The sequence below is a fragment of the Anthonomus grandis genome, chromosome 8 (genome assembly GCF_022605725.1).
Source record: "Anthonomus grandis grandis chromosome 8, icAntGran1.3, whole genome shotgun sequence".
NCBI lineage: Eukaryota > Metazoa > Arthropoda > Insecta > Coleoptera > Curculionidae > Anthonomus > Anthonomus grandis.
In genome coordinates this window covers 34,445,729-34,473,497 of record NC_065553.1, presented here as the reverse complement: position 1 = coordinate 34,473,497, position 27,769 = coordinate 34,445,729, and the positions used below count along the sequence as shown (strand labels likewise).

Genomic DNA, 27,769 nt, shown 5'->3' with positions numbered 1-27,769 from the left:
GATAATTTTTTTTAATTTAACGCATTTACTCCTTTAATGAGTTACTTATTATATTGGGTATTACGTCACTTATAGCAAAAATCAATTTAGAAATTTTTTATCTCACACGCTCAACAATTATTGAAAAGAAGAAGAAAATAGACTTATTCACGTATTTAAAAGAAATATGAACTTAAATCTGTAACGATACCGTTCGATATATTTAATTTAATTTAAGTTCAATAAGTTTTAAATACAATAATTTACTTGAGGTATAATAGATTTTTTTATATACCTAGGAGCTGAGGTTCAATCTATTAATCTCTGAGCTCGTTTCTTCTTTTCAATATCCTACCTAACTTTGTTATGAATATTATAATTAAAAAACGATAAAATACAACAAGAAGACCTACTTTTTTTAAAAAATACCTAATTTGAACCAACGTTTCGGTAGTTATATCTACTACCGTTATCAAGGTAATTAAATTAACTAGCTCCTAGGTATATAAAAAAATCTATTATACCTCAAGTAAATTATTGTATTTAAAACTTATTGAACTTAAATTAAATTAAATATATCGAACGGTATCGTTACAGATTTAAGTTCATATTTCTTTTAAATACGTGAATAAGTCTATTTTCTTCTTCTTTTCAATAATTGTTGAGCGTGTGAGATAAAAAATTTCTAAATTGATTTTTGCTATAAGTGACGTAATACCCAATATAATAAGTAACTCATTATGAATTCGTCACAACAATACAGATTTTACTTTACTCCTTTAGTTGCATAAGTTTCATTTGGTAATGAAAAATGTCACTATTATACTTGTATATACCTGTGTTCTCTTATAAAGCATGAAGGTTGCACAACTCAATGTAAGATCGCTTTTCAATGGTTTTCAAGAGTTTACCTCATTGGTTGTTGAACATGACTTCGATGTTGTTATGTTAACCGAGACGTGGCTAAACAATAATTTATCTGTTAATGCACTGAATATCCCTGGCTACTGATCTGGTAGAGGTGGGGGAGTTGGTGCCTATGTAAAATGTAATCTAAAACATACAACTATTCGTTTTAATTTTCAAACATCTGATCAACTAGAATACATATTTTTAAAAGTTACACTTCCAAATAAAAATATAATAATTGGAGCTTTTTATCGACCACCTAACACAAATATAAACAATATGATAAATGATTTTGAAAACATAATATCTGAGATATTTCTTCAGGCAGATATACTTTTGTACCTGGGAGATTTTAACATCAACTTTTTTAATTTATCTAATCCTATACTGGATACTTTTGAGTCTTATGGTCTGCAACAGCTTATAAATGAGCCTACTAGAGTGACGGAGACCTCAAGCACTCTTATTGATCCTATATTTATCAATAATTTTGACATAGTAAAACAATGTGGAACGATATCTTCAAATGGATTTTCTGACCATAATTTAGTATATGTTAATATGTCTCTTAATAATAAAAAAGCACCTCCTAGAATATTCTCTTTTAGATCATTTAGAAATTTTAATCAACTAAATTTTGAAAATGATCTTTTAAATATGTCGTGGCATCAAATTTTATGGGAAGAGAATTTAGAAAGTAAACTAGAACTTTTCAACCATTTCATTATAGAATTTTTTGATAAACATGCTCCCATAATAGAGGTCCGAGCAACAAAACCAAAAGCTCCCTGGTTAAATGATGACATTCGTCACCTAAAAGTATTGAGAGATAAAAGTTGGCAAAAGTATAGAAAGACTAGATCGGACGCTGACCATTTACTCTATAAAAATATTCGTAACCAGACATTATCTGCCACTAGAGCTGCAAAAAAGAGATATATTATAAATACTTCTCAATTAAACAATACAGCTAAACTCTGGAAAACTCTTCAAGCTTTAAATGTTCGCTCACAAAAAAAACACATTATACCAAGTAACCTCTCAAATCCTAATGAAATTAATAGTTATTTTACATCCTTTTTGCAATCCATATTAAATCCTTCAAATAATCAAATTTTATATTATAACACCCATATATTCAACCCAGAAATAAACTTCAAATTTTTAGCTACAATAGATGAAATACACTCCGCTCTACATAACATCCGAACTAACGCTGTTGGTACAGATCAAATTAATGCAAAAATGCTAAAAATATGTAGCCCTTTAATAGATCATATAATTTTACACATTATTAACACGGCCATAGAGAAGAAACAAGTCCCAACAATCTGGAAAACTGCTCTGGGAATCCCACTACCAAAGAATAGTCAACCCTCCCATTTTTCTGAGTTAAGGATCATAAGTATTCTTCCCACCCTGTCAAAAATTTTTGAGCGAATCCTTTATAACCAAATATTCACTTATTTCACTGTTAATAAAATCCTGCCTGATAATCAATGTGGATTTCGAGAGAATTTTAGTACAGTATCTGCTTTAGCATCTGTGCTTGATGATATATTCAGGGCCTGCGATGCAGGCTACATAAATATTTTGGTACTTCTAGACTTCTCCAAGGCCTTTGATACTCTGCATCACCGTCTCCTATTAGCTAAGCTAAAATATTATGGGTTCGACGCGGACTCTGTTCAATTAGTTAATTCATTTCTAAGCAAACGGTCGCAAAAGGTGGTCTATAACAATATTACGTCGAATGCATTGGATGTTCTGTCGGGTGTGCCACAAGGAGCTATTTTATCACCCCTTCTATTTATTATTTACACTATTGATATAATCCTCGCACCTAAATACTGTAAAACACAAGCATACGCGGATGACACACAAATCTATGTCTCTTTTGATTATAACAAATCGCAAGAAATGGCCGATAAAATAAACGCTGATCTTCAGGTAATTAAAGAATTATCTGCTGAACATAACCTAAACTTAAATTCTGACAAAACTAAACTATTATGTATTGGCAGCAAAATCAAAAGAAACTCTATTAAAAATAACTTTAAATTAAAAATAAATGATACTACATTAAAATTTGTATCCAGCGCAAAAAATCTTGGCTTAACTATCGACGAAGATCTCAGATTTAGTGCACACGTTCAGAATATAACAAGAAAAAGCTTCTGTGCGCTGAAATTATTATATAATAATCGGCACATTATTAACTACTCGTTGAAAAAAAGTTTATGCGACACATTAGTACTCTCACATTTCAACTATGGTGACTTTATATACGGTCCATGTCTTACTGCTCTCGATAAACAAAAAATACAAAGGGTACAGAACGCATGCTGTCGATTGATATACGGAATTAGGAAGCATGACCATATTACTCATAAAATTGTAGAATCTAACTGGCTAAATATGGAAAGCCGTAGAAAACTACATCAAAAACTACATACAAATTTTGTGCATAAGCTTCTCAATACCACTAACACCTCGAATACTCTTAAAAATAAATTTCTGCCAAGGACAAGCATGCATGGACAAAATATTAGAAACAAAAACAAATTTTCCATCCCGTTACATAAAACATCTATGTATAAAAGATCCTTTTCATATAATGCAATCACCTTATATAATTCCATACCTGATAATTTTAAAATATTTAATATTAACAAATTTAAATACAAAATGCGTTTGTTTTTATTTAATCAACAAATTCGCCATGAATAAGAAAGGATTTTTTTCTTTCTTTCTTACTAAAGACAAAAAGACACCTAAAATGAGCATGTTGAGGCAATACTTAATAAAAAAAATAAAGGGGTAAATTAAAAAAAATGGGAGAATAACCAGGAAAAGTGTATCAGACTTGTGTAATAAACCAACCTTATAATATATTTGAAGAATTTATAAACAGGTATTGGCATTGTATGCTGAACTGGACTAGGCTTTGAAATTATTTCAAAATATAACTATCTACTTTTTAAAGAAAATCTCTACCTGCTACTGGATAAAGCTATATTACGGTCTTTTGTATCGCACAGTTTGTCGTTGTGTATAACAATTCTTTAAGTAACTTTTCTTTTCTTTCTACAATATGTGCGTACATTTAAAGACCTATTTGCTAATAAGTTGCATGATATTGTTTTATTTTCACTGCAAAGGGATTAAGTAGGTTAAGTAAGAGTAGCCACATGGCTAGACTTCGCCTCTCTTATATCTCTATAGAAATGTATGTATAATAATCACAACTGTAAACTATTTGTTTGTTAAATAAAAGACGTTTATTATTATTATTATTATTATTATATGCTGTATAATTGTTCTAACAACCTTTATAATGTTTCCATCAAGCGCTAGGGGTTTGGGGGGTTTAAACAAGCCTTCCATTTCAAACTTTACCTATCACAGTTTAACGGGCTAACTCACGGTTATATCGAAAACTAGCTGGAATTAATAAACCCGTACCGACTTGGCACCATGTAAGATTGTTAAACATAAAATTAAACGATATCTTAATTTGTCAAGATTTTAATTAGCTAAACAAGCAACACCAATCGTAGATCTAGCAAAAAACCGTCATAAAAACAAACTCTTCATTCCATAACCCAACTTAACATAAAAACATGTGTTCTAGAAAATCAATAATTTAACTTAAATTATGCTGCTTGACAGTAGGCAACACACACAACATAATATGACTACATATTATACACAATATGCTATTGTTTAAATGAGGGCGACTTAGGCCATTGTTAGAGGTTGAAAGTATGGTTTGAGAAGTAGAGTTGTGTCTGTGGGTTGAATGGTAAGGGTTAAAACCATTATTTAAATTATAGTTGGGTATCGCTAACACAGATTCTGAGTTATTATTTTTACTGTTAATTAAATAAGGAGAGATTCTGCTTTACGATGTCCTGGCCACAGACAATTGGTGCATAAGTTCGCCTTTTTTGCCTCGAAGAACTTATCTGAGTTAGGCAAATCTAGAAACTTTTTTACAAGAGTAAATGAAGTGGTTATTCTTAAATATAGGACAAAGTGAGCTAGATTTCTGGGAAATTAGGGCTTTACGTTCATAAATCCTTTTAAATTTGTTATTAGCTTTTTTAGGGTTTAGTGTAAATCTAGGGATTCTAAAAAGCGGCAACGTTGCGATAAGAATAATAAAAAATCTGGCATTTTTGGTGTGTCAATGTCCTTTGAAAAGTTTTCCCATTTGTCTACAGATTCATCAAGGTTTTCAAGTGTTTCAAAATGGGTTTGAAACATGTAAGTATTTTTTTTATTGAAAATACGTTTTATCTTTTACTGTGAGCAAATCAAAAATATTATACATCTTTCTTGTAGAATATGCAGTAATATAGCTCTTTTGATAATGCGGTTATCATTTGAGGTGCTTCATCCTGTAAAGATGATTGCAAATAATATATTTTTTCGATGTTAGTTATTTGGCTATTTTCATCAATCAGTGAGACAAAAGTATCTCTGAAATTAATCCATCCATAAGAACCGTTAAACTTAGGTAAAGAAATAGAGGGTAAACGAGAGCCAACTTGATTATTTGATGGACAAAATGTTAAATGCACCACAGGGGGTCGGCCTGAACTTAAAGTAAGCTGCTCGGTTAAACATGATGTATTTAAGGTATTAATTTTTAAAATTGAAGTAGCATGTGAAATTTTATTGTAATATAAAGTCACGCTCTTGTTCTTCATCTTTTGATTCCTCAAACTGATTTTTGATACACACTTGCTCAATTTCTAGTTAAATATGCTCAAATTCACTTAGAATGGATTCAATTTACTCAAACGTTTACTCAAATCAAACTTTAAAAGAGGATCATCTAAAAACATACATTTGATTTCTAAAAAGATTTAAAAACGGTTAATCTGATTTGTAAGAACATTACGACGAGCTATAACCTTGTTATATAAAATAATTTGTTGTTCGGTTTGAGTCAAAATATTACGTATAAGGTGTTTTTTTTTTAATGTTTTTTTTTACGTATTCATACAGGTTACTCGGTTAAATAGATATAAATCTATATAAAATAACACAAAGTAAATCAAGTGAATTCAATATTGATTTCTAATAGTCTAAATAGATAATTTTGTTCGGTTAAAATTGGTAAATGTTAGGGTAAATAGGTACATTTTAGGTTCAGTGGGTAAATTTTCAGCTAAATGGGTACGTAGGTATGTGACGGACTAACCTTGTTTCTCCAAATTACCATTAAGCAGGTTTCAAATATTACCAGAAGCTGCAATATTACTGGGCCTTAGCACAAATAATTTCTCTTCAACAATGGCGTCGGACACGATGCCACTCTTCACACACAGGTTGCTTGGGTTTCAGAGATTTTAAGGCGAAATCTACACTACTTTGGACGATATCCGGCTCGAAGGGCCAGAAAATATGTTGGGTTGAGAGAAACTAAAGTTCAATGTTACATCTTTAATGATTTTATAAAAACAATGTGAAGGAAGTGATTGCTACTTGTTACAAAGGATCAACGAGATACATGTTCTAAACGATACGTAAATGATCTGTTTATCAATGTCAAAAGTCCGGCCTCACCACCGTTGGTCGCGAGTCGTCTCTCTCGTACAATGCACGAGCTGGCTAGGTGTGACAGAAAGAAAATATAATCCTATACTGTCCATAAGCGTGTCTAAAGGCAGCGTAATATAAATTACATTATTAAAAAATAATATAAAACTTGACATTCTATTATAAGTAGTTTTTTTTTTCTATCTTATACAAGGCCTGAGAAATAATAACTTCTTCAAAAATTAATATTTCTGTTTGTGGGTTTAAAGGTTTTACAAAAAAAGTGATATAGGGTCGCAAAAACTATATTTTAAAAACTGACAGAGATACACTGCAATCTCATTCAAAATGGGACAAAGTGTACATATTCCTAAGCGGGCTATGTTTAATTCTGGCTGGAAAAGTGTTCAGTAACCACACCGTACACCACAAACATAAATCACAATTTCTGAATAAAATTTATATTGTTTTGACGAATTAGCTACTTATTTTGTTGGGTATTTCATCACTTTTAGTATTGAAAATACTATTGGGATCCTAATCCGAGAAATCGTCCATGGGATGCGACAGATTCGAGCGACATGCTAAGCGACATTGGGCGTGCGCCGCGCCACCCCGACCGTCACCGTAGAACTAGACCAGCATATAAGCGAGTTGAGCCGGTTCGCTGCTTGCATTAGGCAATATTAGTACGGGGTCAAGGCCCTCTTAAAAAATACAAAGTTTGGCTATTTATGAATATTCGTAGTATTGTTATCTCTTGTTATCTTAATAAGGAAAAGAGTAAAATCTTCCATAAGGCACGAAGTAATATAGCTAAAAAATATCTATTTTAGTACCTAATAATTGTTCATATTATTATTTTAGTACATGGCAAGAATGATCATTATCATAATTACGCTCACGAGCCTTGATAAAATTTTAATTTTCAAACAGATCATATTCAAATTCAATTTTTCGTATTATCAAAAGTGGTATGTACTTGATTCTACCTATATACATAAATACATATAAATAAAAAGAATCAACCATAAAATCGAAAAACTTAAGCATAGAGAATCCCTAAAGTGATTTATGCGCACTTGCATTGCATTGTATTCTTGTTCTTTGGATCATTCTTTATGAGAACCGGCCATAAAATCGAAAAACTTAAATATTACAGAGACTCTTAAGGTAATTTATGCGCACTCAATGTATTCTTGTTCTTTGGAACACTCTTTATAAGAACCGGATCATTCTAAAAATCATTCAGAAAATCGGCAATCTTAAAAATTAACAGTCTTTGAAATTTATATACATTTGGTGTATCAAACCCATGTAATCAAAACGATGGTAAACTATCAAAAAATAGGTTTTTCACTTGTTGTTGTCAAAACCATTGTCTGCTGTTAACGAAGACCAACAACAAGCATCCACTAGCGATGCATCATCTAAAATATGGAGAAGAACTTAATTTCACCAGACAATAAATACGTTTTACGCCCTCAAGGACCCTATACATTCTTTGAGGAAAATAATCTTCAAGAATATTACGAGGATTTCAAATCGAGTTCGACTGATAAAATTATTATTTCTAATAGTAAATTTGGTGACTTTTCATTAAAATTCAACAGAAAGCCGCTCGTTAGAAATAACTATACGCAATATTCATTTGTAAAGGTTCCAACCTTAGCATTGACCACCAATGTATATGGATTTGTCATCGGAAATTCAGAACAATTTACTGATAGGACAAGTCTTCCCAATTTGGTAGCTTTGGAAGCCAAACACCGTGTGTCATTACTATTACCAACAATTGATCATTGGTGGAATCAAAACTCGTTCGAGTACATTTAGAGTTTTTATCGAACAGATGGGAACCATCATTGGTCATGGATGAGGAATTCAAATCTTCGATGTAATGCTTTCATCATAATAAAGCTGTTCTTCTTGACTTTAAGAAAAAATACCTATCAGCCACCAAGGTAATTGACAACGAAACTGTCCCAGCTGTATTCGGTGTTCAAGTGTACAATTCAAATCAATTCAATAGTGAAATTAGGTTGCCAATGGCACAAATGTTCAGATGGGTTTAAGCTGGAATGGTAAATTTAACATACATTATGTATAAAAAAAATTATGTTCTTTTTTTAATTTTTTACAAAATTAGGCATACCTCTTTACAGGTTTTTTTTAATGGTTGCTTTATTAACCTCGTTTATTTAATCTATAATGATTCCCAATTTAATAAGAATGATGGCCTAGTTGTATACATTAAAAATAATATAAAATATTTAACAAACATAATATCTTTTTCTGAAACAAGATGTATACAAGTAGGCATGAAAATAGATAGTGTTGATATTTGCATGACTTGTTGTTATAGACCTCCCTCAACTAATTTAGATGTTTTTTTAAACGACTTAGAGCAATATCTTGGGACTTTAGGTAATCATCACTTTATACACTTTATACACATATTTTTGCATTACGACAAACAATTCATATCTAAACCAACTCCATTTATATTTCAAACTGATATTACTGATCATTACTTGATAGGTTTAACTTCTAATATAAAATTAGGTAAGACAGTAAAAAAACCAGCACAACAAAATATTTAAAAAATTAACTATGAAAAACTAAAATTGCAACTGTCTCAAGAGAACTGGGCAGACTGTATCACCTTGGACAATGCTCAGCCGGCCTATGAAAAATTTATATTTACTCTGGAAAACCATATAAAAAATGCACAACCAATTTCACTGTCAAAGAAAAATTTAAAAGGCTCAAACCTTGGATTTCCTCGGGATTAATTAATTCTATCAAACATCGAGATGCTTTAAAACAACAATTGTTAAAAAATTTTACCATCGAGAGAGAGGAACAGTATAAAAAATACAGAAACTTTTTACATAAATTAATTCAAAAAACTAAATTTCAGTATTATAAAACTCAAATACAAAATGCAGGCAAAAATTACAAAAAGGTGTGGAAAATTATTAGCGAAACAACAAATAAAAATAATGAAAAAGGGGTGATAACAATTAAAGATGAAACCGGCAATATTGTACAAAATAAAGAACAAACCTCTAATCTTTTTAATAACTTCTTTTCAAAAATTGGAGAAACAATGGCAAATAACATTATTTCAAAAAATCAACGCAATAACGACAATAAAAATAATATAGACAAAACTCTCTTTTTAGGACCAGTAAATAAAAAAGAACTTATAATGCACATTAACTCCTTAAAAACAGATTCATCTCCTGGCGAGGATGGTATAACTGTTAGATTAATTAAAACAATTCATGTATATATTTTAGATCCTTTAGCACATATAATTAACTTAACCTTTAAGACATCTAAGATCCCTATAGAGTGGAAAAATGCTATAGTAATTCCAATTTTTAAAAACGGCGATCCAAATCAAATGACAAACTACAGGCCCATATCTCTACTAAGTAACTTTTCAAAAATATGGGAAAAATGTGTCAAGAGTCGCCTAATTTAATTTTTTGAATCACAAAATATAATTTTTAATGCACAATTTGGTTTTAGATCTAATAAAAGCACCGCAATATTTTTTTGGTTTAAAAAAATTATGTCAGATATGCAAGAAAATAAGAAATGTCTTACAGTATATATGGACTTTGCAAAGGCTTTCGATACAGTCTCCCACACCTTGCTGTTAAAAAAATTAGAAAATGTTGGAGTAAGGGATCAAACTCTGGAGCTTCTTCGATTCTACTTGGAAAATCGAGTGCAAAGAGTGCGATGTAATGATATCCTAAGTAGTGATATGGTTGTAAATACTGGAGTTCCTCAAGGGACAGTCCTGGGTCCAATTCCAACAATCTATATTAATAATTTGGGAAAATTACTACAAGATAGTTCGGTTATTTGTTACGCCGATGATACTGCAGTCACATTCACAGACAACAGCTGGGATGGTGTATACTCGAAGGCAGAGCAAGGCCTTTATGTAATTCAAAACCGGATAAATGAAAACAAAATCACCCTAAATATAACAAAGACCAAATTTATAGCTTTCTCTTTGACAACTAGTAATCAACCTAAAAAAAAGTAATATTAAAATTCACAACCCAACTTGTTAAATTATTAAATTAAATAACAACTGTTAATTTATTAAATAACAACTGTTCTTGTCCTTGCATACAAAAAATTAGTAAAATTAAATACCTAGGTTTATACATTGACCAGTATCTACGCTGGAATGAACATGTTTTTGAAACGTCCAAAAAACTTTATTATAAGTTTTATCAGCTTCGTAATATTTTAGATAAGAAAACACTAAAAATAGTATATACTTCACTAGTAGAATCAATTTTAAGATATTGCTTAGTAATTTGGGGTGGTCTGAATGATGGCATTATCATTCGCGAATGTTAAAGGTATGCCAAAATAAAATACTTAAGATTATCCTAAGCAAAAGCAATCAATATCCTACAATGAACCTTTATTCGGAACTAAATGTGCTAAATTTAAGAGGATTGTTTGTGAGTGCATGTCTTTGTTACTACAGAAAGGTTAAAGATATTTTTAGGGAACTAGACCATCAGTATTATACTCGTTCTAAAACAAACAAGGATTTGCAATCGCACTTTTTCAGCAAATCACACTTGCAAAGAAATATGCTGTTTCTACTTCCCAAATTTCTTAAGCTTCTGCCCACAGGCCTAAGGTCTAAAGTCGAAGTAAATAAGCATAGAAAAGGTTTAAATTTTGAGATAAAAACTTCGTCATTTACCATTACGAATACTTTAAAAGATTAATGTAAAAAAAGAGCGAAACGTAGTAGATAAATGTGTATTACACTATAAAAATAATATTAGAAGAACAGAAAGACTCTTCTTCCAATGCTTCTCTTGTTTCTGCTGGTTCATTCCGGGTTGCTTTGTCTCCTCTCTTGCGCTTCTCTTTATAGGAATTATTTCTTTTGTATATAGATGTATTTTGTATTATATAGATTGTTTTAATGTTATGATATGGTTTCATTTTAATTATTTATACTTAATAGCAGAAAACTGCCACACAGGTCGAGGGATGGGAAATTTCGATACAGGCCAAGCTAACGGTCTAGTGAAATGATCCATTCCGTGATATACGCTACAATAATATTAAGGTAATTTTGTTAATGGGATATTGTACCAATATAGACTATTGTATTGCTGTCTATTTGCTATTGAATGATTTATATTTTGTAAAATTGAATTAATATATTGTATTGTATTGTCGGTATCAAAAATCTTTTTAAGTCTTTGAGTTGCTTCTTTTTCTTTACAATTATGTATTAATTTTTATGAAATTTACTAATTTTTAGATTTATAGGTATAAACGTTTGTTATATTATTGACTTATGATTATTCATAATCTATTCTATCTTATAAAACAATAATTGTATTGGAATTAGGTGTTGAATGGTAGCGAATAGGTATATGTTTTAAAAGGTTTTCTACGCTATACATATAATATTGTAATGTATAATTAAATAAATTGTTTTAATTGATGTTTATTTTTTACATTTTTAATTTGCACCTAATATAAACCTTAAAAATTTATTTTAGCTCTAAATTGTGACAATGCATGTTTTATGGCTTCGGCCTTTTGTACCCAGTGTTGAATTTTTTTGGTAATGAATAAAATCTATGTTTTTGAAGGTGGTAGACAACGGTACAGTGAAAACATCTTGTCGAACTTGCATTGTCTTATTTATTTAATGTAACACGACGTTTCGGTTGGTAAGTATCTCCAACCGTTATTAAGTGTAAACTGACAGCAAGCTACTATTCTATAGGCTTATATACTAGATGTGTGCAGCGATGTGGAAAGGAAAGTCATCCGTAAAAAGAGTTGGGGGGGAGGACACGCCTTTCACTAGATCCTACACTGTCCTGAGAGTAGAGGCTTCCAGATGTTGGGTACATCGACGCTTGGCTGGCTAAAGATCCCCGGATTCTGTGAATTGAAAACTGCCTCTACGAACTTCCTCTTTCGCCAGTGCTGTTCCTTGTGCAGAATCTTGGCTTCTGACCAATGGATATTGTGTCCATTATGCCACGCGTGCTCTGCTATTCCGGATTACGCGTATGAGATAGCATTTGATAAATTGATACTGGAATAGTGACCTAATACCAAACAAAATAAGTAACTAATCATTTCTGATGACAAAAATAAAAATATATTTTTGTGAACAAACTGTGCTAATTTGACAGGTAAATATGTCACTTAAAGTGAAATAATAATTAAATATCTACAATTCATACACAATTATACCCAATTTCTACAATAGCTTAGTTCCAAATGTCCAGCAAGAAAAGCACCCAATACTGGCGTAACAAACACCATAATAGCAGACGCAAACCCTCAATTTCATCAAGGAAAAAATGCAATTGTCTTAAGAAACACCATACGACCCAATCCCTAGTGTTCCCATCCATATGGAAAAAACTACGAGAGAATAATCAGCTTTGCGACGGAAAAGTCCAATGCGAAGACGGTGTAGTGTTCAATATACATCGTATTATTCTGTCTGCAGTAAGTCCGTATTTCCGAGCCCTTTTTACCAATTCAAACAACAGGGGATGCCCGGAAATAAAAGATGCGAACGTGCAGATTTCCAGTGGCGCGTTTAAAGTCATTATCGATTACGCGTACACTGGAAATTGTGTTATTAACAAATCCAACGTTTTTGAAGTATTAAAGTACGCGGATCGATATGAAATACTCGATGTGGTGGAAAATTGCTGCGAATTCCTCGTGGATCATCTTGATCCGAATAATTGCTTGCAAGTCTTAAAGTTTGCCATGGAATTTGGACATTGTCATCTAATTCAGCAAGTTAAAATTTACTTGCACCAGCATTTTCCAAATATATTTAAAGATAACGAGGAGTTTTGCAACTTGTCTTTTTATCATCTTAAGCAAATCCTCTCTGATGATTGCTTGAATGTTAAATCGGAAGAAATAGTCTTTGAGGCCATTAAGACGTGGGTCAGTTCAGCACTGTGCAATCGTAAAAAGTATTTACCGGAGTTAATTAAATGTGTTAGGTTAGGACATCTTTCCAAAGAAAAAATTGCAAAAATTGCTTACTGGCCAACAATACAAGCTGATCCGGCATCATCCTTATATATAACTGATATATTAGGCAAAATTAGTGATTATGGTGATATCGATGCTAAGCCACTGAGCAGTTATCTTTTGCGACCAAGAATTCCATATGACATACTTTTCGCTATCGGAGGCTGGAGTGCTGGCAGCCCAACAAGTTTTATAGAAACATACGATAATAGGGCTGATAAGTGGTTGGTTTCCAAGGATACAGATGTTCTAGCTCGGGCTTATCATGGAATATGTACCTATAATGGTAAAATCTACATCATAGGGGGTTTTGATGGTAATGAGTACTTTAACACCGTCAGATGCTATGATCCAGCCACTCACATTTGGCACGACTGTGCCTGCATGTACCACTCGCGGTGCTATGTAAGTGTGGTGCTTTGCAATAATAAAGTTTATGCAATGGGCGGTTATAATGGAAGAAGTCGAATGAATTCTGCTGAAAGATTTGATCCAAAAGCTAATTTTTGGGAGGTGATAACACCTATGCAAAGGCAAAGATCCGATGCCAGTGCTGCTGCTTTACATGATAAAGTTTATATTGTAGGAGGTTTTAATGGCCAAGAAGTGATGAATTCAGCAGAAATGTTTGATCCTTCCACCAACCAATGGTCATGTATTCCCAAAATGATATCAGCCAGATCTGGCGTGAGTTTACTGGCGTACCATGATGCTCTATATGCAATTGGAGGCTTTAATGGTTACACAAGATTGGCCTCTACTGAAAAATATATTCCAGACAAGAGTACGACATGGATAGAAGTATCAGGCATGATGACTCCCAGAAGCAACTTCGGAACTGTTATTTTGGACGATTATATTTACGTTATAGGGGGCTTTAACGGGTCCACCACCATAAACTACGTGGAATATTATGATCGCGAATTAGATGAATGGATGGATGCAGCATCGATGAATCTTAATCGCTCGGCACTTTGCGCTTGCGTCATAAGCGGCCTTCCAAACTCTAAAGACTATTCGTTCCTGGATCGTAGCCAGAAGCAGCAAAACGAAGATGTCAAAGGGAATTGCAAAGTTTAATAATTTAGTCAGTTTTTGGGAAATGTAGTTGGTATAAATATGTTTTACACGATAATAAAGAGCATATTTAATATGAAAAATGTGTTGTTATTTCATGTTAGTTTACTTACTATAATATATTTTAAGGATAACGATGGATTTTAAGACTTTTTTTAAACATTTATTGTAAAAGTGTTAAGGGTTTAATTTTTTGAATTTTTTGTATAACCTATAATGGTTCTTTGTAGGCAATGGATAGGTATTGGCTTGAACTTTATTTAAAAATAATATTAAATTACATACAAAAAAATCTGAAATTAAAACGAAAATATATAGATTGAGTTATGCTATATAGTATTCACTTTTAAATTATGTAACTACCTGAGTTGGTGAAGAAATGATCGAGTTGGTAATTAATGCAGTCAGCAGCTCAGCCGGCCATGAGAACTCCAGGTCCATCAGGTATGTCAGACAATCCAACTTGTTACTGTAAATTTCAAAATAACGATTAGTTACTTTGTTACCATCAGGAGGAGGGTGCTTACCTTTAAGTGTCTTAAGCAGTTATCTTCAGCTAAATAGGTAAAGAATGAAACAACGAAGCTATGTCAGGATCGGTTTCTCTAATGACTTTTCAGAATTTACATAATTAACAAAGTAACAAGCGTCCTTAGCTTGTGATTAAGAAGTGCGATAGATTTCTTTAAAAGGACTTGAGAATGATTGAAATGTAATTCTTATATCAATTTATTATTGATTTAAATTATATTTACAAGTTTTAATTACTTAACGCTGTTATAGGATTAATTACGCTTTAGACGGGATCTGGAGATTCCTAACTTTTATTCATTTAGTTAAAATATTTAAAAATGACCTTGTTATAAATCTTTTTTTCAAAACTTTATAAGTACGAGCCTGCTGACTGAGACATCCACCATAATTACAATTGCCTTCGATTTTTAATGGAACTCGCCAATGTTTTTCATTGAACCACTATCAACGTTATCTTCACTTCACTTCGCGGCTAAACCCATAAAGTAACGACCGAAGTTCCTCAATCTCCGGTCTTGCGCCCAGTTTTTTTTTGGACTGCTACTTAAGCAGTTCCGCGACGCATCTATGGTTCTTTCCAGTTCCTGCGTCTGTCAAAGGTGAGCCGTGCTGTTCGCTGAAGAGGCATCGAACTACTAAGAACCATCCTGCTTCAAAAAATATTTGACTGAAAATGAAGAAACACTAATGAATTTTAGTTTTCAGTATTAATTTAGCTAAAAATGTGCTGGCGAAGAGAGATGATACTAGATTTATTTCACGACACGATTAAGGATGATTCAGGCTACACAGGTTCGGGACCGGGCCGTGCCCGTACCGTGCCGTTCTTTCCTTGTCGCGGCCGAGCCAGTCATTCATATTACACCGGGCATATTTACGGGCTACGTCGGGCTTTCACTTGTATTTTTTGATAATAAATTTGTTAGGTATTTTTCATCTAATTTCGGGTTGGGTGGTTTGAAGACAATGTCAGTAAGGCAATTTTCAGTAGTTGAATTAGTAGCTATTGCAATTGCCCTTGATGACGAAGTTTTGGGAACACAAATAAGATCTACAAGAAGAAGGTGGAGTGTATACCCAGCCTGGAGGAAACGGGAGTCGGAAGGAGAATTTGCAACGCTTTATAGGGAGCTTATAGATAATGAGAGCAAATTTTATGGTTATTTTAGAATGTCTGAAGAATGCTTTATGATCTTACTTGAAAAAGTTAAATGGGATTGAACCAAACAAAACTCAAAATTTCAAAGGCCTATACCTCCCATTGAACGATTGGCTTAGGTAAGTAACAAAATAATTTATAAATTTAGAAATAGGATATATTTATAGAAAATAAAATCCTTTAAATATACAGAAATTAATCATCATAAGAAAACTGTGAGAAATAATTATGAATATTATGATTCCATACTCTAGATGTTGAAGGTGTTGGTTCCGAAGGTGTCACTTCAGGAACTGTTGGCGTTGGTAGTGTTGCAAGCGGAAGTGGTGTATGTACTGGCGTTGAAATATTAGATGTTGATGTTCCATTCATTGGGAATGCGTAGGAGGAAGGTTCTGCTGACATTTGTGCCCACTCTACCTCTTGCACTGCCGCAAATATCTTTCCCTTTACTAAGTGCTGATGGTAGGGAGAAAAATTTTTTATTGGAGGTGCTAAGCCATTTAAAAAAGCATCTATTGGATGGGTTTCCTGGGTTTCCTTCCCATTGTTTTTTATTATATATTCCATTAAGGTATTTGAAGCAGATGCAGCTGGATGGGATTGCGAAACCATGCGACGATTGCGGTTTTTACAACGGGTAAATTGTGTAGTGCCCTGGGAATTTGGTTTAGGATCAGTGGATGCTGAGCTGGACTGCTGCTGTTCGTTGGTTTCTGTGCCGTTATTGTAATTCGTTTCTGTATGATCTTGTGTAGATTGAAGTGTTTCTGTTTTTTGCATGTCTTGGATATTTTCGTTATCTGATTCGATACTAGTGATCGTTTGTCGATCCTGTACATGAGGCAGTAAAAATGTTAAGTTTTCTTCATATTTATATTTCTTTATATTAGTAGCACCCTATCCACTTTTTGTTTTACGTTTATTCATATGTTTTTTATACTGTTCTCGTATATTAGCCCATCTTTTTTTCGCATCTTCTGTAAGAAAAAAATAAATATGAACAATTATTAAATAAAAATATAGACGATAGTAATTATAAGTATTATATTAAAAGTATAAGTATTATATATATATATTATTATATAAGTATTATATTATAAGGTCAATAATACACAGCTTATAGATATTTTAAAAATACACTTTAACAATTTGTTGAACGACATTTTCTTTATTTGCAGATTCCTGGCTACCGGAGATTCATTTAAAACTATTTCTTATAGTTTTCGTCTAGGCCATTCCACTGTGAGTGACATGGTACACAGCACGTGTCGATCTATCGTCAAAAGGCTTATGAAAGATTGTATTCCTCAACTAACGCAAGAAACGTGGGAAAAAATTGCACAAGATTTTAAAAGCCATTGGGGTTTTCCGAATTATATAGGCGCATTGGACGGGAAGCATTTTATCATTGAAGCTCCCGCCAATAGTGGTTCTAAATATTATAATTATAAACACATATTTTCAATTGTGTTGCTAGCGTTAGTTGACGCGAATTACAAATTTGTTGCCGTTGATGTTGGTTCTTATGGGCGAAACAGCGATGGAGGCATTTTTGCAGGTTCTAATCTAGGAAAGCGTTTAAAACAAAACACGCTTAACATACCTGCAGGCAAGAATTTACCTAACTCTATAATGTTTGCACCGTATGTAATAGTGGCCGACTAAGCGTTTCCCCTGAAAACATACCTCATGCGGCCGTATCCAGGACATCAATTAACAGGAGATGCTGATAAAACAAATTTCAATCACAGACTATCTTTGGCTCGGCGACTTGTCGAAAATGCTTTTGGTATTTTGACGCAACGATTTAGAATATTTTGCAGAAGAATAAAACTTGCTCCAAAAAATGTTGATTATGTTATTCTATCTACTTGTGTAATCCATAATTTTTTATGCGAAAGGAAAGATTACACAATAGGTCAAATAAACCAAAACATACAAAATTCACCACGCATCATTTTAAATCCATTAGGTAACCAACCAGGAAGACCTGCTAAGAATGCCTTTGCCATAAGAGAAATATTTAAAGAATATTTTGCATTGATAGCACGACGTCCTGCTAATTTCGATTAATTTTCTTTCATTTTTATTTAGATGTAAGTCCCTATAAATCTATGTATTATGTCCAAGAATAATATACAGTCTGCATCAAATGGGGTAAAAATAATTTCAAGAAAAAATCCAATTGATGCAGATTTTATGTGTGACACTGTATAATAGCTACGAAAACCTATTAAATTTTTTTATTACTCCTAAATTTATTACAAAAAAAAATGTATGTAAATGAAATTTATTCTATAAATAATCAGTAAAGGTTTTTATTTACCAGTTTGTTTCATTTCTAAAGCTATTGATTTCCACACCGAGTTTTTAAATTTGCTATCCAAATATTTTGGATGGCTCATATCATAAATGACTGAGTGTTTGCGTACACTTTCCAACAGTTATTCGTCATCCATTTTGTGAAACTTCTCTCGCAATAATCAGCCAACATTCAACAACTATTGCCTTTCCGAAAAAACGGCGCTTTGGATGCCCGGCAAAACATTTCATGTTAGGACGAGTCGTGACAGGGCTGGGCCGGAGACGGTAAATAAATATCTATCGACATTTGACCGCCGTGCCCCGGCGGTGACACGACCGGGAGACGGTCTTGGCCCGGGAAAGCATAAATTGGTTCATATAAAACTATACAATTGATATTTGAACGTGGCACGGCCCGCTCCTGGCTCTGTCCCGGCACTGTGTAGCCTGAATTATCCTTTAATCTCTCTCCGTCACAGCGGACAACACGGTTCACCTTTGACAGCCGCAGAAGCTGGAAAGACCCCCAGATGTGTCGCGGAATTGCTTAAGTAGCAGTCCAAAAGATGTCTGGGTGCAAGACCGGAAATTGAGAAACTTCGCTCGATACTTTATGGGTTTAGCCGCTATGGGCCCAATCAAAACCTATACATAGATCACTAATAAGCAAACCATAGAGTGCCTGGTAGAAAGTACAAATACAGGACAAATAGTAATAATTCGAAACGCGGCGCCACTGGCGTCCGCTTTAGTAAACCGGTTGACCAATTCAATTGCCGTGAAATTTTCTCCATGCGCAGCATATTGTAAACAATAACAAATAATTAAAGTGGAGATAACGTTGATAGTGGTTTAATGAAAAACATTGGCGAATTCCATTAAAAATCGAAGGCCATTGTAATTATGGTGGGTGTCTCAGTCCGCAGCCTCGTACTGTCCTACTAATCCTAACAACTCCCCCTCTTCCCCCAAGAGAATCGCCAGAAAAGTAATTCTCATGCGAAGAGAAGTAAGAATCCAACTGAGAAGGGAAGTAAAGAATGTGCGAACAATCTAATTATTTAAAAATGCTATTCAAGCATTAAAATAAGTCAGAAAAATGAAAACTTCAAATTGATTGACTCATGAAATAATAATACTATAATAACCAACGAAATACCAAATAACACAAAATTTCTAGTAACTTCTGATAGAATTTCTAATCGGAAATCCAAAACGCTTCAAGTGGTAGGCCTTTACTACAAGAAACTTTACTAGAAAGAGAAAAGCAAACAAGGTACCTACTATCCAATAACCGCAAAAACATTAAAATACCCCGTCCGCACAGCTATGAGGAAAGAAACTGGAGAAAAAGAAATTATATTAGGATTGAATAATCAAAAGAACTAATAAGTAAAATACAAAAAAAGCATATGTCCCGACCAGTAAGTAAAATCGATAAAGTCTAATCGGAATCGGAATCAACGAGTAACTCTTCCTCTTGGATCTTTTTCAAGTCTTTAACATGCCAAGCACCCTTAAACTTGCGCTTTTCGTCAATCAATTCATAGACTACCGGAGATAACTTCTTCTTTATTGTAAGGGGACCCAAACATTTTGGTGCGAGTTTGGCAGTAAAGTTTTTACTAGCATCAGAAAGATCGTATTTTTTGCGATAAACTTGCTCACCGACCTCAAAACTAATTGGTCTTCGTCGAAGATTATAACGATTCTTTGATCTTTGATGCGCCGCTTTCAGTCTTTCCTCAACATAAAATAGGGAGTGAGCCTGGTGGCTTTATGCACCGAAGATCTTATGGCAGAACTAACCTTAGGTAGGAGTCGATCCCAATTCTTATGATTATCCTCAATATAACAACTTAACACGGTTTTAAGGGCTTGATTCACACGCTCCACGGGGTTGGCCTGGGGATGATGAGTCGGAGTATATCGGATATTGACTTTATACCGCTCACACAGTTTGGAAAAAAGTTCACCTCGAAATTTAGCATCATTATCGCAAATAAGAAATTGGGGAACACCAAAAATAGGAAAAACTTGTTCCTCTATAAGACGACAAATTATAGGTGCCTTATCTGAGCGAAGAGGGAAAAATAAAGGAAACTTAGTGAAGGTATCCAAGACGACCAATACGTATTTGTAACCCTAAGTGGAACGAGGCAAGGGCCCAAAAAGATCGACCCTAATCGTGTTCCGTGGCTTTAAAACTTGAGTTTTATTAATATTGAATAAATATAAATATAATAATATTTAATAAATATTAATATTAAATTAATATTAATAATTAATAGGATTCTCTACGACCTGATTGAAAACTCTTCGATACCACTTATCTGCAACAACTGGTTTCTGGTTTACATTCAATTTAGCAATCCCTGGCACAGCTCTACTGAGAACATCCAGCACAACATGATCTTGGCCCTTTCTATAAATAACCTCAAAATCGAACTGTTGCAACCGCAATACCCATCTGGCAAGCCTTCCTGTTGGTTCCTTCAGTCTATGAATCCATTTCAGACTATGATGATCCGTTATCACTTTAAAAGAGTATCCTTCTAAGTAGGGTCATAATGTCTCGCAAGCATAAATAATGGAGATCGAGATATGTAACAGATAACATGTTTACCATCATCAAACTCTTGAGATAATATAGCACCGATCCCATCTTACATACAGTAATTTGTAAGCATCCCAAGCTTAAAAAATTACTTAATATATTTACTTTACAGAGAAATGAATATAGAACATTTTATTTCAATTTGAACTACAAGTTTTACAAAAATTTTACACTTCACAAAGATAATTAAAGTTTTATGAAACTTATCACTTTATGAAACTAATTTATATATTCAATGATTGAGATTGACAGGAAAGAATTATTAATTAATAAGTAAACAATATTTACATACTTTGCTAAAATCGCCATCCCTCAGGTTCCTTAGTCGGTGGGCTGTCCCATGCTCCATACTCTCTGAGTGTAACAACTCCCAGGAAGAATTTGCAAGAAAAATACGATGCGAGGGAAATGGTTGGTCGCAATTAAGCACCAATAAAAAAAAATTTAAGAAACAAATAACTCGTATATACAATTTGAAATGAGACACTTACCTTGAATTAACAGGATTTCCAATTAGGTGACGCAGGTGAAGAAGATTGAAACGACATAAAATCGAACATTCGATTTACTAAAATTAAATCTCTCGAAGGGAATTTTCCAAAAATATGCTCGGATGATACCTGGAAAAGATTTGTTGATCAAATAAATCCCACTACATTAGCGGATGGTAAATTTTATTCCTAAATTTTAGCCGATAGCTTTAATCCGACATTTTTTAATGTTCGCACTTTGATTTCCCGCACCAGAAAGAAATACCAGGAAGTGATAATCTATCACCGTCAGTCAATTCTCCCTTCAATCACAGAACAGAAATATATAGAGAAGTGGTGGTTGCATACAAACTGATCGAAATTCTTGTGACAAATCAGCTAGTGTCCTCTCGCTTGGCAACGGAAACTGTTGTAACTAACTTGACAGTTTGACGTGCCTAATTGAACCAATCAAAATTGTAAAAAGGCTTGGCCAAATTAGGGTGGAAAAATTCAAATTTCATTAAATAAGAAATCTCATGTTATTATGTAATCGCAATATTCATAACAACCACCTAATCATAAAGTTTAGCATCAGATCAACAGGATAAAATAAAATTCTTTAACTATATTTCACATACATATCTAAATGAATTCATGTACTTTAATAATCAGTTAACAATAGTGTACAAAACTATACATACAAATAAAAGAACATTTTGACATAAGTACTAACATTCATGTACTAAACCTACACAAGTTAAAAGAATACATAACCTTTATTCCTAAAAATGATTTAAAAACAAAACATATCAGATCCAGATATAAAGAGCAAAAAAATACATATATAAACTACACCTAAATTAAATATTTTATAAAAATTTATAATAATCTTTGTAAAAAAAATTAATTTCACTGCTGAATGGATTATCTTTGTTTAATATATATTTCTTATATTCTACAACTTATAGTATGGCATATATCACATACATAATATATATTTGTTAGTCTCCGATAATACTAACAACATAACTTGGAACTATAATATTGAAAAAAAAACAAGTTATAACAAAAACATTCACTCTGATCCATTCTGGGTGCTCAGCCCTGTTAGTCTCTATACCTATGTTTCGTCACATTGAACACAGGAAGTGGTATGATATGAGTATGAAATAAAATAAAAAAATAGGCAGTGGGCATTTTATAATATGTATTTATAACAATCAAGTTAAAAATTAATATTTGAAAGGTGAAACATCTTCATTGAAATCAACTGAATTTGATTTTATTAAAGACTGAAGATTGACAATACAAAGTATGGGCTGCTATTTTTGGAAATTCCATTCTGGGCCCTTTTTTCCTCTTTAGAAATTAAACAGGCGATATGTATTTGTACTAGAATTGTTACAAAATGCCATCAACCCAGTTCTAATATCATAGAAGAGGACCGCGCATACAACGAACAGGAATTGATTTTCCAACAGAACGGAGCTCCTCCACATTTCTCATTAAATGTACGCAACTATTTAAATGACAGATTTCCAGAACGCTGGATAGGGCGAAAGGGCGCAATTGAGTGGCCACCTCGGTCACCCGACTTAAGTCCTTTAAATTTTTAGATGGGGACACATAGGATCCGTAGTTTACAAAACTTCACCTGCTACATTAGAATAGTCGCGAAGAAGAATTATTAACGCATGCGCAAATACTTCTAAACGTTCGGCAACTATTTGAAGATAATTTGTATCACTGTATGAACGTTGGCGGACAGCACTTCGAGATACACTTACTTACTTGATTAATATGGTAGGCATTAAATCACTTTTTGCATTTTTCGTCACACATTATTATTTAAGTTTCAAGGGTCCATATTTCTTGAACGAGTAACTCGACTTTTAAAAAATAAGCAGCGTGGTATAGGGAATGACAAGGCCCTTTTGAGGAGGTACCATTTGATCCCCCAGTTTATTTGAATACATTTAGGGGATGTTACCCCCGCCTAGGGGGTTGAGTTTTTTTAAATGATGTTTATGTCAAAAGTTGTCCCCGTGACAAACATACGTGACGTATTTTTGAATTTTGCCGAAAAGTTTTTTCCCACCCTGTAATGCCTTGCGGTACGTTTTCGATAATTCACCATGTATTTGGTTTTGTATTGGTTTCATTTTTTAATTTAGAAGATTAGGATAATGATCGGGGATACCACATCTTAATATAGCTGCATTCGTTTTTTAGAGTTATATATTATTTATATTTATTACACAATGATCTATGCACGTCTTTGATTTATTAACTACTCTAGTAAAATCGTTAACGATATACTTATTGTCAAATGAACCCAATATGCCGATGTAGTTGCTAACAGCCTTAGAAATTTTATCGAGAATATTAAGATTAATGTCCCCAACAATCATCATAATCACATTTTTTAAAATTACTATGCATAATTTCTTTTAGATCAGCTATACATATGTTTTGGTGTTGGGAAGGCAATATGTAATATGCAGTGACCCCAATAGTTAAAACATCTTGTCGAACTTGCATTGTCTTATTTATTTAATGTAACACGACGTTTCGGTTGGTAAGTATCTCGAACCGTTATCAAGTGTAAACTGACAGCAAACTACTATTCTATAGGCTTATATACTAGATGTGTGCAGCGATGTGGACAGGAAAGTCATCCGTGAAAAGAGTTGGGGGGAGGACACGCCTCTCTCTAGATCCTACACTGTCCTGAGAGTAGAGGCTTCCAGATGTTGGGTATATCGACGCTTGGCTGGCTGAAGATCCCCCGATTCTGTGAAATGAAAACTACCTCTACGAACTTCCTCTTCCGCCAGTGCTGTTCCTTGTGCAGAATCTTGGCTTCTGACCAATGGATATTGTGTCCATTATGCCACGCGTGCTCTGCGATTCCGGATTTGAAAACCTCTCCTCTTTGGGTCCAGCTGCGATGTTCCTTCGCTCTGACTTCTAGGGGGCGCTTCGTTTCACCTATGTATGAGTCACCGCACTCACATGGAATCCGGTAGACGCAATTTTTGGTATCCAACAGGCCATCTGGTTTGGTCTTTGATATCACGCTTCTGATAGTGGTGCTAGATCTATAGGCAGTTCTAATATTGTACTTGCTGGCAATGCGTCGGTTTTGTTCCGATGTACCCCTAATGTAAGGTATGGGTAGAAGTCTGATTGTCGTGGTGGCCTCGTCTCTGATTTGATTTGGACGCGTCCTTTGGATGGTCCTACTTATTAGCTTCTTTGGATATCCATTCTGTTGTAGGTCTTTGTAGATGGTATCCACTTCAGTCTTGAGATCCTCGTCGCTTCTACAGATGGTTCGAGCTCTATTCTAGAGGGATCTTATGATGCCTACTTTGGTGGTTGCAGGATGGTTGGACTCATAGTGAAGATACTGGCCCGTGTGTGTTGGTTTTCTATAAACTGAAGTTCGTAGATTTCCACCGACCTTTTTAACGAGGATCTAGGAAAGGTAGAGCTGAGTCCTTCTCTGTCTCCATCGTGAACTTGATTGTTGGTCTGAAGTTGTTGAGGTGAAGCAGAAACTCCTGAAGTGCTTTTTCCCCTTTGTCCCAGATGATGAAGGTGTCGTCCACATATCGAAGCCAGAGCTTGGGTTTGCAATGGGAGGCATCTATTGCATGTTCCTCGAACCATTCCATGAAGATGTTTGCTATTACTGGGGAAAGAGATGAACCCATCGGAAGTCCTTCGTCTTGGGCGTAAAATCTATCCTTGACCTGAAAGTAAGAATTACGAAGACAGATCTCCAAAAGTTCCATCACCCCGTCCAGAGGCAGTGTGGTCCGAGTTGAGAAAGCTGCATCCTTGCTTAGTTTGTCTCGGATGATGTTAGGAGACTCTTCTATGGATACATTGATGTAGAGACTTTCGACATCAAAACTCACCAATCTGTTATTGTTCTCGACTTCGATCCCTCCAAGAAGGTCTACAAAGTGGGCAGAGTTTCGCACGAAAGACGCTGCATTTCCCTGGATCGGTCTAATGATCTCCAAAAGGAATTTCGAGAGTTCTGATGTCGGCGAATTTCTAGAGCTCGTGATAGGCCGCAGAGGCATTTGCTCCTTATGAATCTTGGGTAGTCCGTATAGGTGTGGAGGTTTGCTATAATGTGGTGTCAGCCTAGAGCGTACCGCATCCGACAATGTTGAGGAGTACTTTTTAAGTGCTCTGTAAATTCGACCTTCTATGGTTGTCGTCGTATCCTTAGATAGTAGCCTGTATTTGCCTTTGTTCAAAACTTCCTCAACCTTGTTTTCGTAGGTTTCCAGGTCCATAATCACAGTTGCATTGCCCTTATCTGCAGGAAAAATTTTTATGTTCTTTTCACTTTTGAGATTCCTGAGAGCTGTTTCCTCTTCTTTGCTGATGTTCTGCGAAGGTTTCTGTTTTTTAAGTGAGTCCAGAGCAACCCTTACCTCGTGTCGAAATTCATCGGCCTCAGGACGTGGTAGGTATTGATTCTACTGAAGACACTATATCTATAAAGGATGGTTTTGAGGATATGGCGAAGTTTAGTTCTCTATTTAACACCTTTTGTTCAGCATCGGTAAGGGTTCTTTTTGACACATTAATGATGGTGGCGGGGAGGTTAGAGGTTGGTGCTGGTTGAGTCCTGTTGGTTCGTCTGGACTTAAGGTTTTCGAGTTTTGAAAGGTGGCCTGCTCTTAGCTTTTCTCTTAGTTTCTGGCAAGCGAAGTCTATTTTGTCAAAGATTGGTTGATAGTCTTCCTCCAATGTAACTTATTTGATTTCGTCGAATCGCTGAATGCATTCGATTTCTAATTGTGCTTTCTTCCAAGGGTGGTAGCTAAGTTGAAATCGCAGCAGCTCCATACTAGCACGTTCAAGAATACGTTCTGATCTTCTACCTGGTATAGCGGTTTTGAGGCGTAGACCAGTATCCACATCGCTGCACACATCTAGTATATAAGCCTATAGAATAGTAGTTTGCTGTCAGTTTACACTTGATAACGGTTGGAGATACTTACCAACCGAAACGTCGTGTTACATTAAATAAATAAGACAATGCAAGTTGGACAAGATGTTTTCACTGTACCATTGTCTACCACCTTCAAAAACAGACCCCAATAATTGTTAAATTCTTTTGAAGAGTGGTTCTCAAAATTGTAGTTTCATTGATTTTAATTATTTTCCAGCTTAAAACTAAGTCCCTCTTTGCATAAATAATTATTCCATCACATGTAACAGAACACTTGTCCTCCAAACATGAAGTTGGATCGTTGAAGGCATATAAAAAGTCTTTAACTATAAAAATGTTAGAGTTAGGGAACGTGTCAAGCAGAAAGCAGTGTTTCTACATCATTAACAGTTTTTATTTTAATAACAGTAGAGTCTTCATTTACCCTTAGAGTAGAGTGGGGCAAAAGCACGCGGCGGGTAAAAGAACGCAGTACCAAAATATCCGGGTCAGGTATATTAAGGGTCAGATGTCGCTACAATGTAAAGTGTACCAGTTTAGTTTTTCGGCTTTACAGAAAGGAGACAATGTGGTAAGTTTATTTTTTGCTATTTTGATGTTATTTTTCGTGCATACAGATTCTTGTATTATGCTTTTATAGTGAAAATTACGATAACAACGTTTATTTGTTATAAAAGCCCAATCGTAATCTCAAATATATTCACCTGTTGTGAGTCGTGCTTGTGTCGATTTACACTAAAATAAAAAATTAAAAAGTGCATGTGGGGCAAAAGTTCGCGCGTACTTTTACCCCATGGATTTTTGTAACCCGTTTTCTTGTTTTTAGGGACTACAAAAGAAAATCAGAGCGCACGCTCATCACCCCGCAAATTCTTAATCGAGCTAAGGAGCTGATCCAAAATGGTTTATCCAAGCGCCAAGCTGCTTCGCAATTAGAAATTTCAGAAGGTGGCCTAAGAAAGCGACTAAAAGTGAATTGTGGGGTTCAGCAGTTAGGTCGATTTAAAAAAGTATTTACAATAGAATTTGATAATAAACTCGCAGAACACGCAAAAACCCTGCAAAAATATTCTATGGCCTAACTTTTAAAAGCTTGCGAC

At 34.2% G+C, this 27,769-nt stretch overlaps 2 protein-coding genes across 4 annotated transcripts in view; both read left to right on the top strand.

Annotated features, from left to right (window-relative positions):
* The window catches only part of LOC126739056 (uncharacterized), a 782,471-nt gene that overhangs the window by 480,896 nt on the left and 273,806 nt on the right, over window positions 1-27,769 (top strand). The gene's annotated exons all lie outside the window — the stretch shown is intronic.
* Window positions 12,653-14,681, top strand: LOC126739044 (kelch-like protein 10). Its single transcript, XM_050444563.1, has one exon. The coding sequence runs from the start codon at window positions 12,742-12,744 to the stop codon at window positions 14,599-14,601; it is 1,860 nt and encodes a 619-aa protein (XP_050300520.1). The 5' UTR covers window positions 12,653-12,741; the 3' UTR covers window positions 14,602-14,681.

Bases quoted from the DNA above. Each gene is read 5' to 3' on its own strand.
- LOC126739044 (XM_050444563.1), top strand. From the start codon at position 12,742: ATGTCCAGCAAGAAAAGCACCCAATACTGGCGTAACAAACACCATAAT.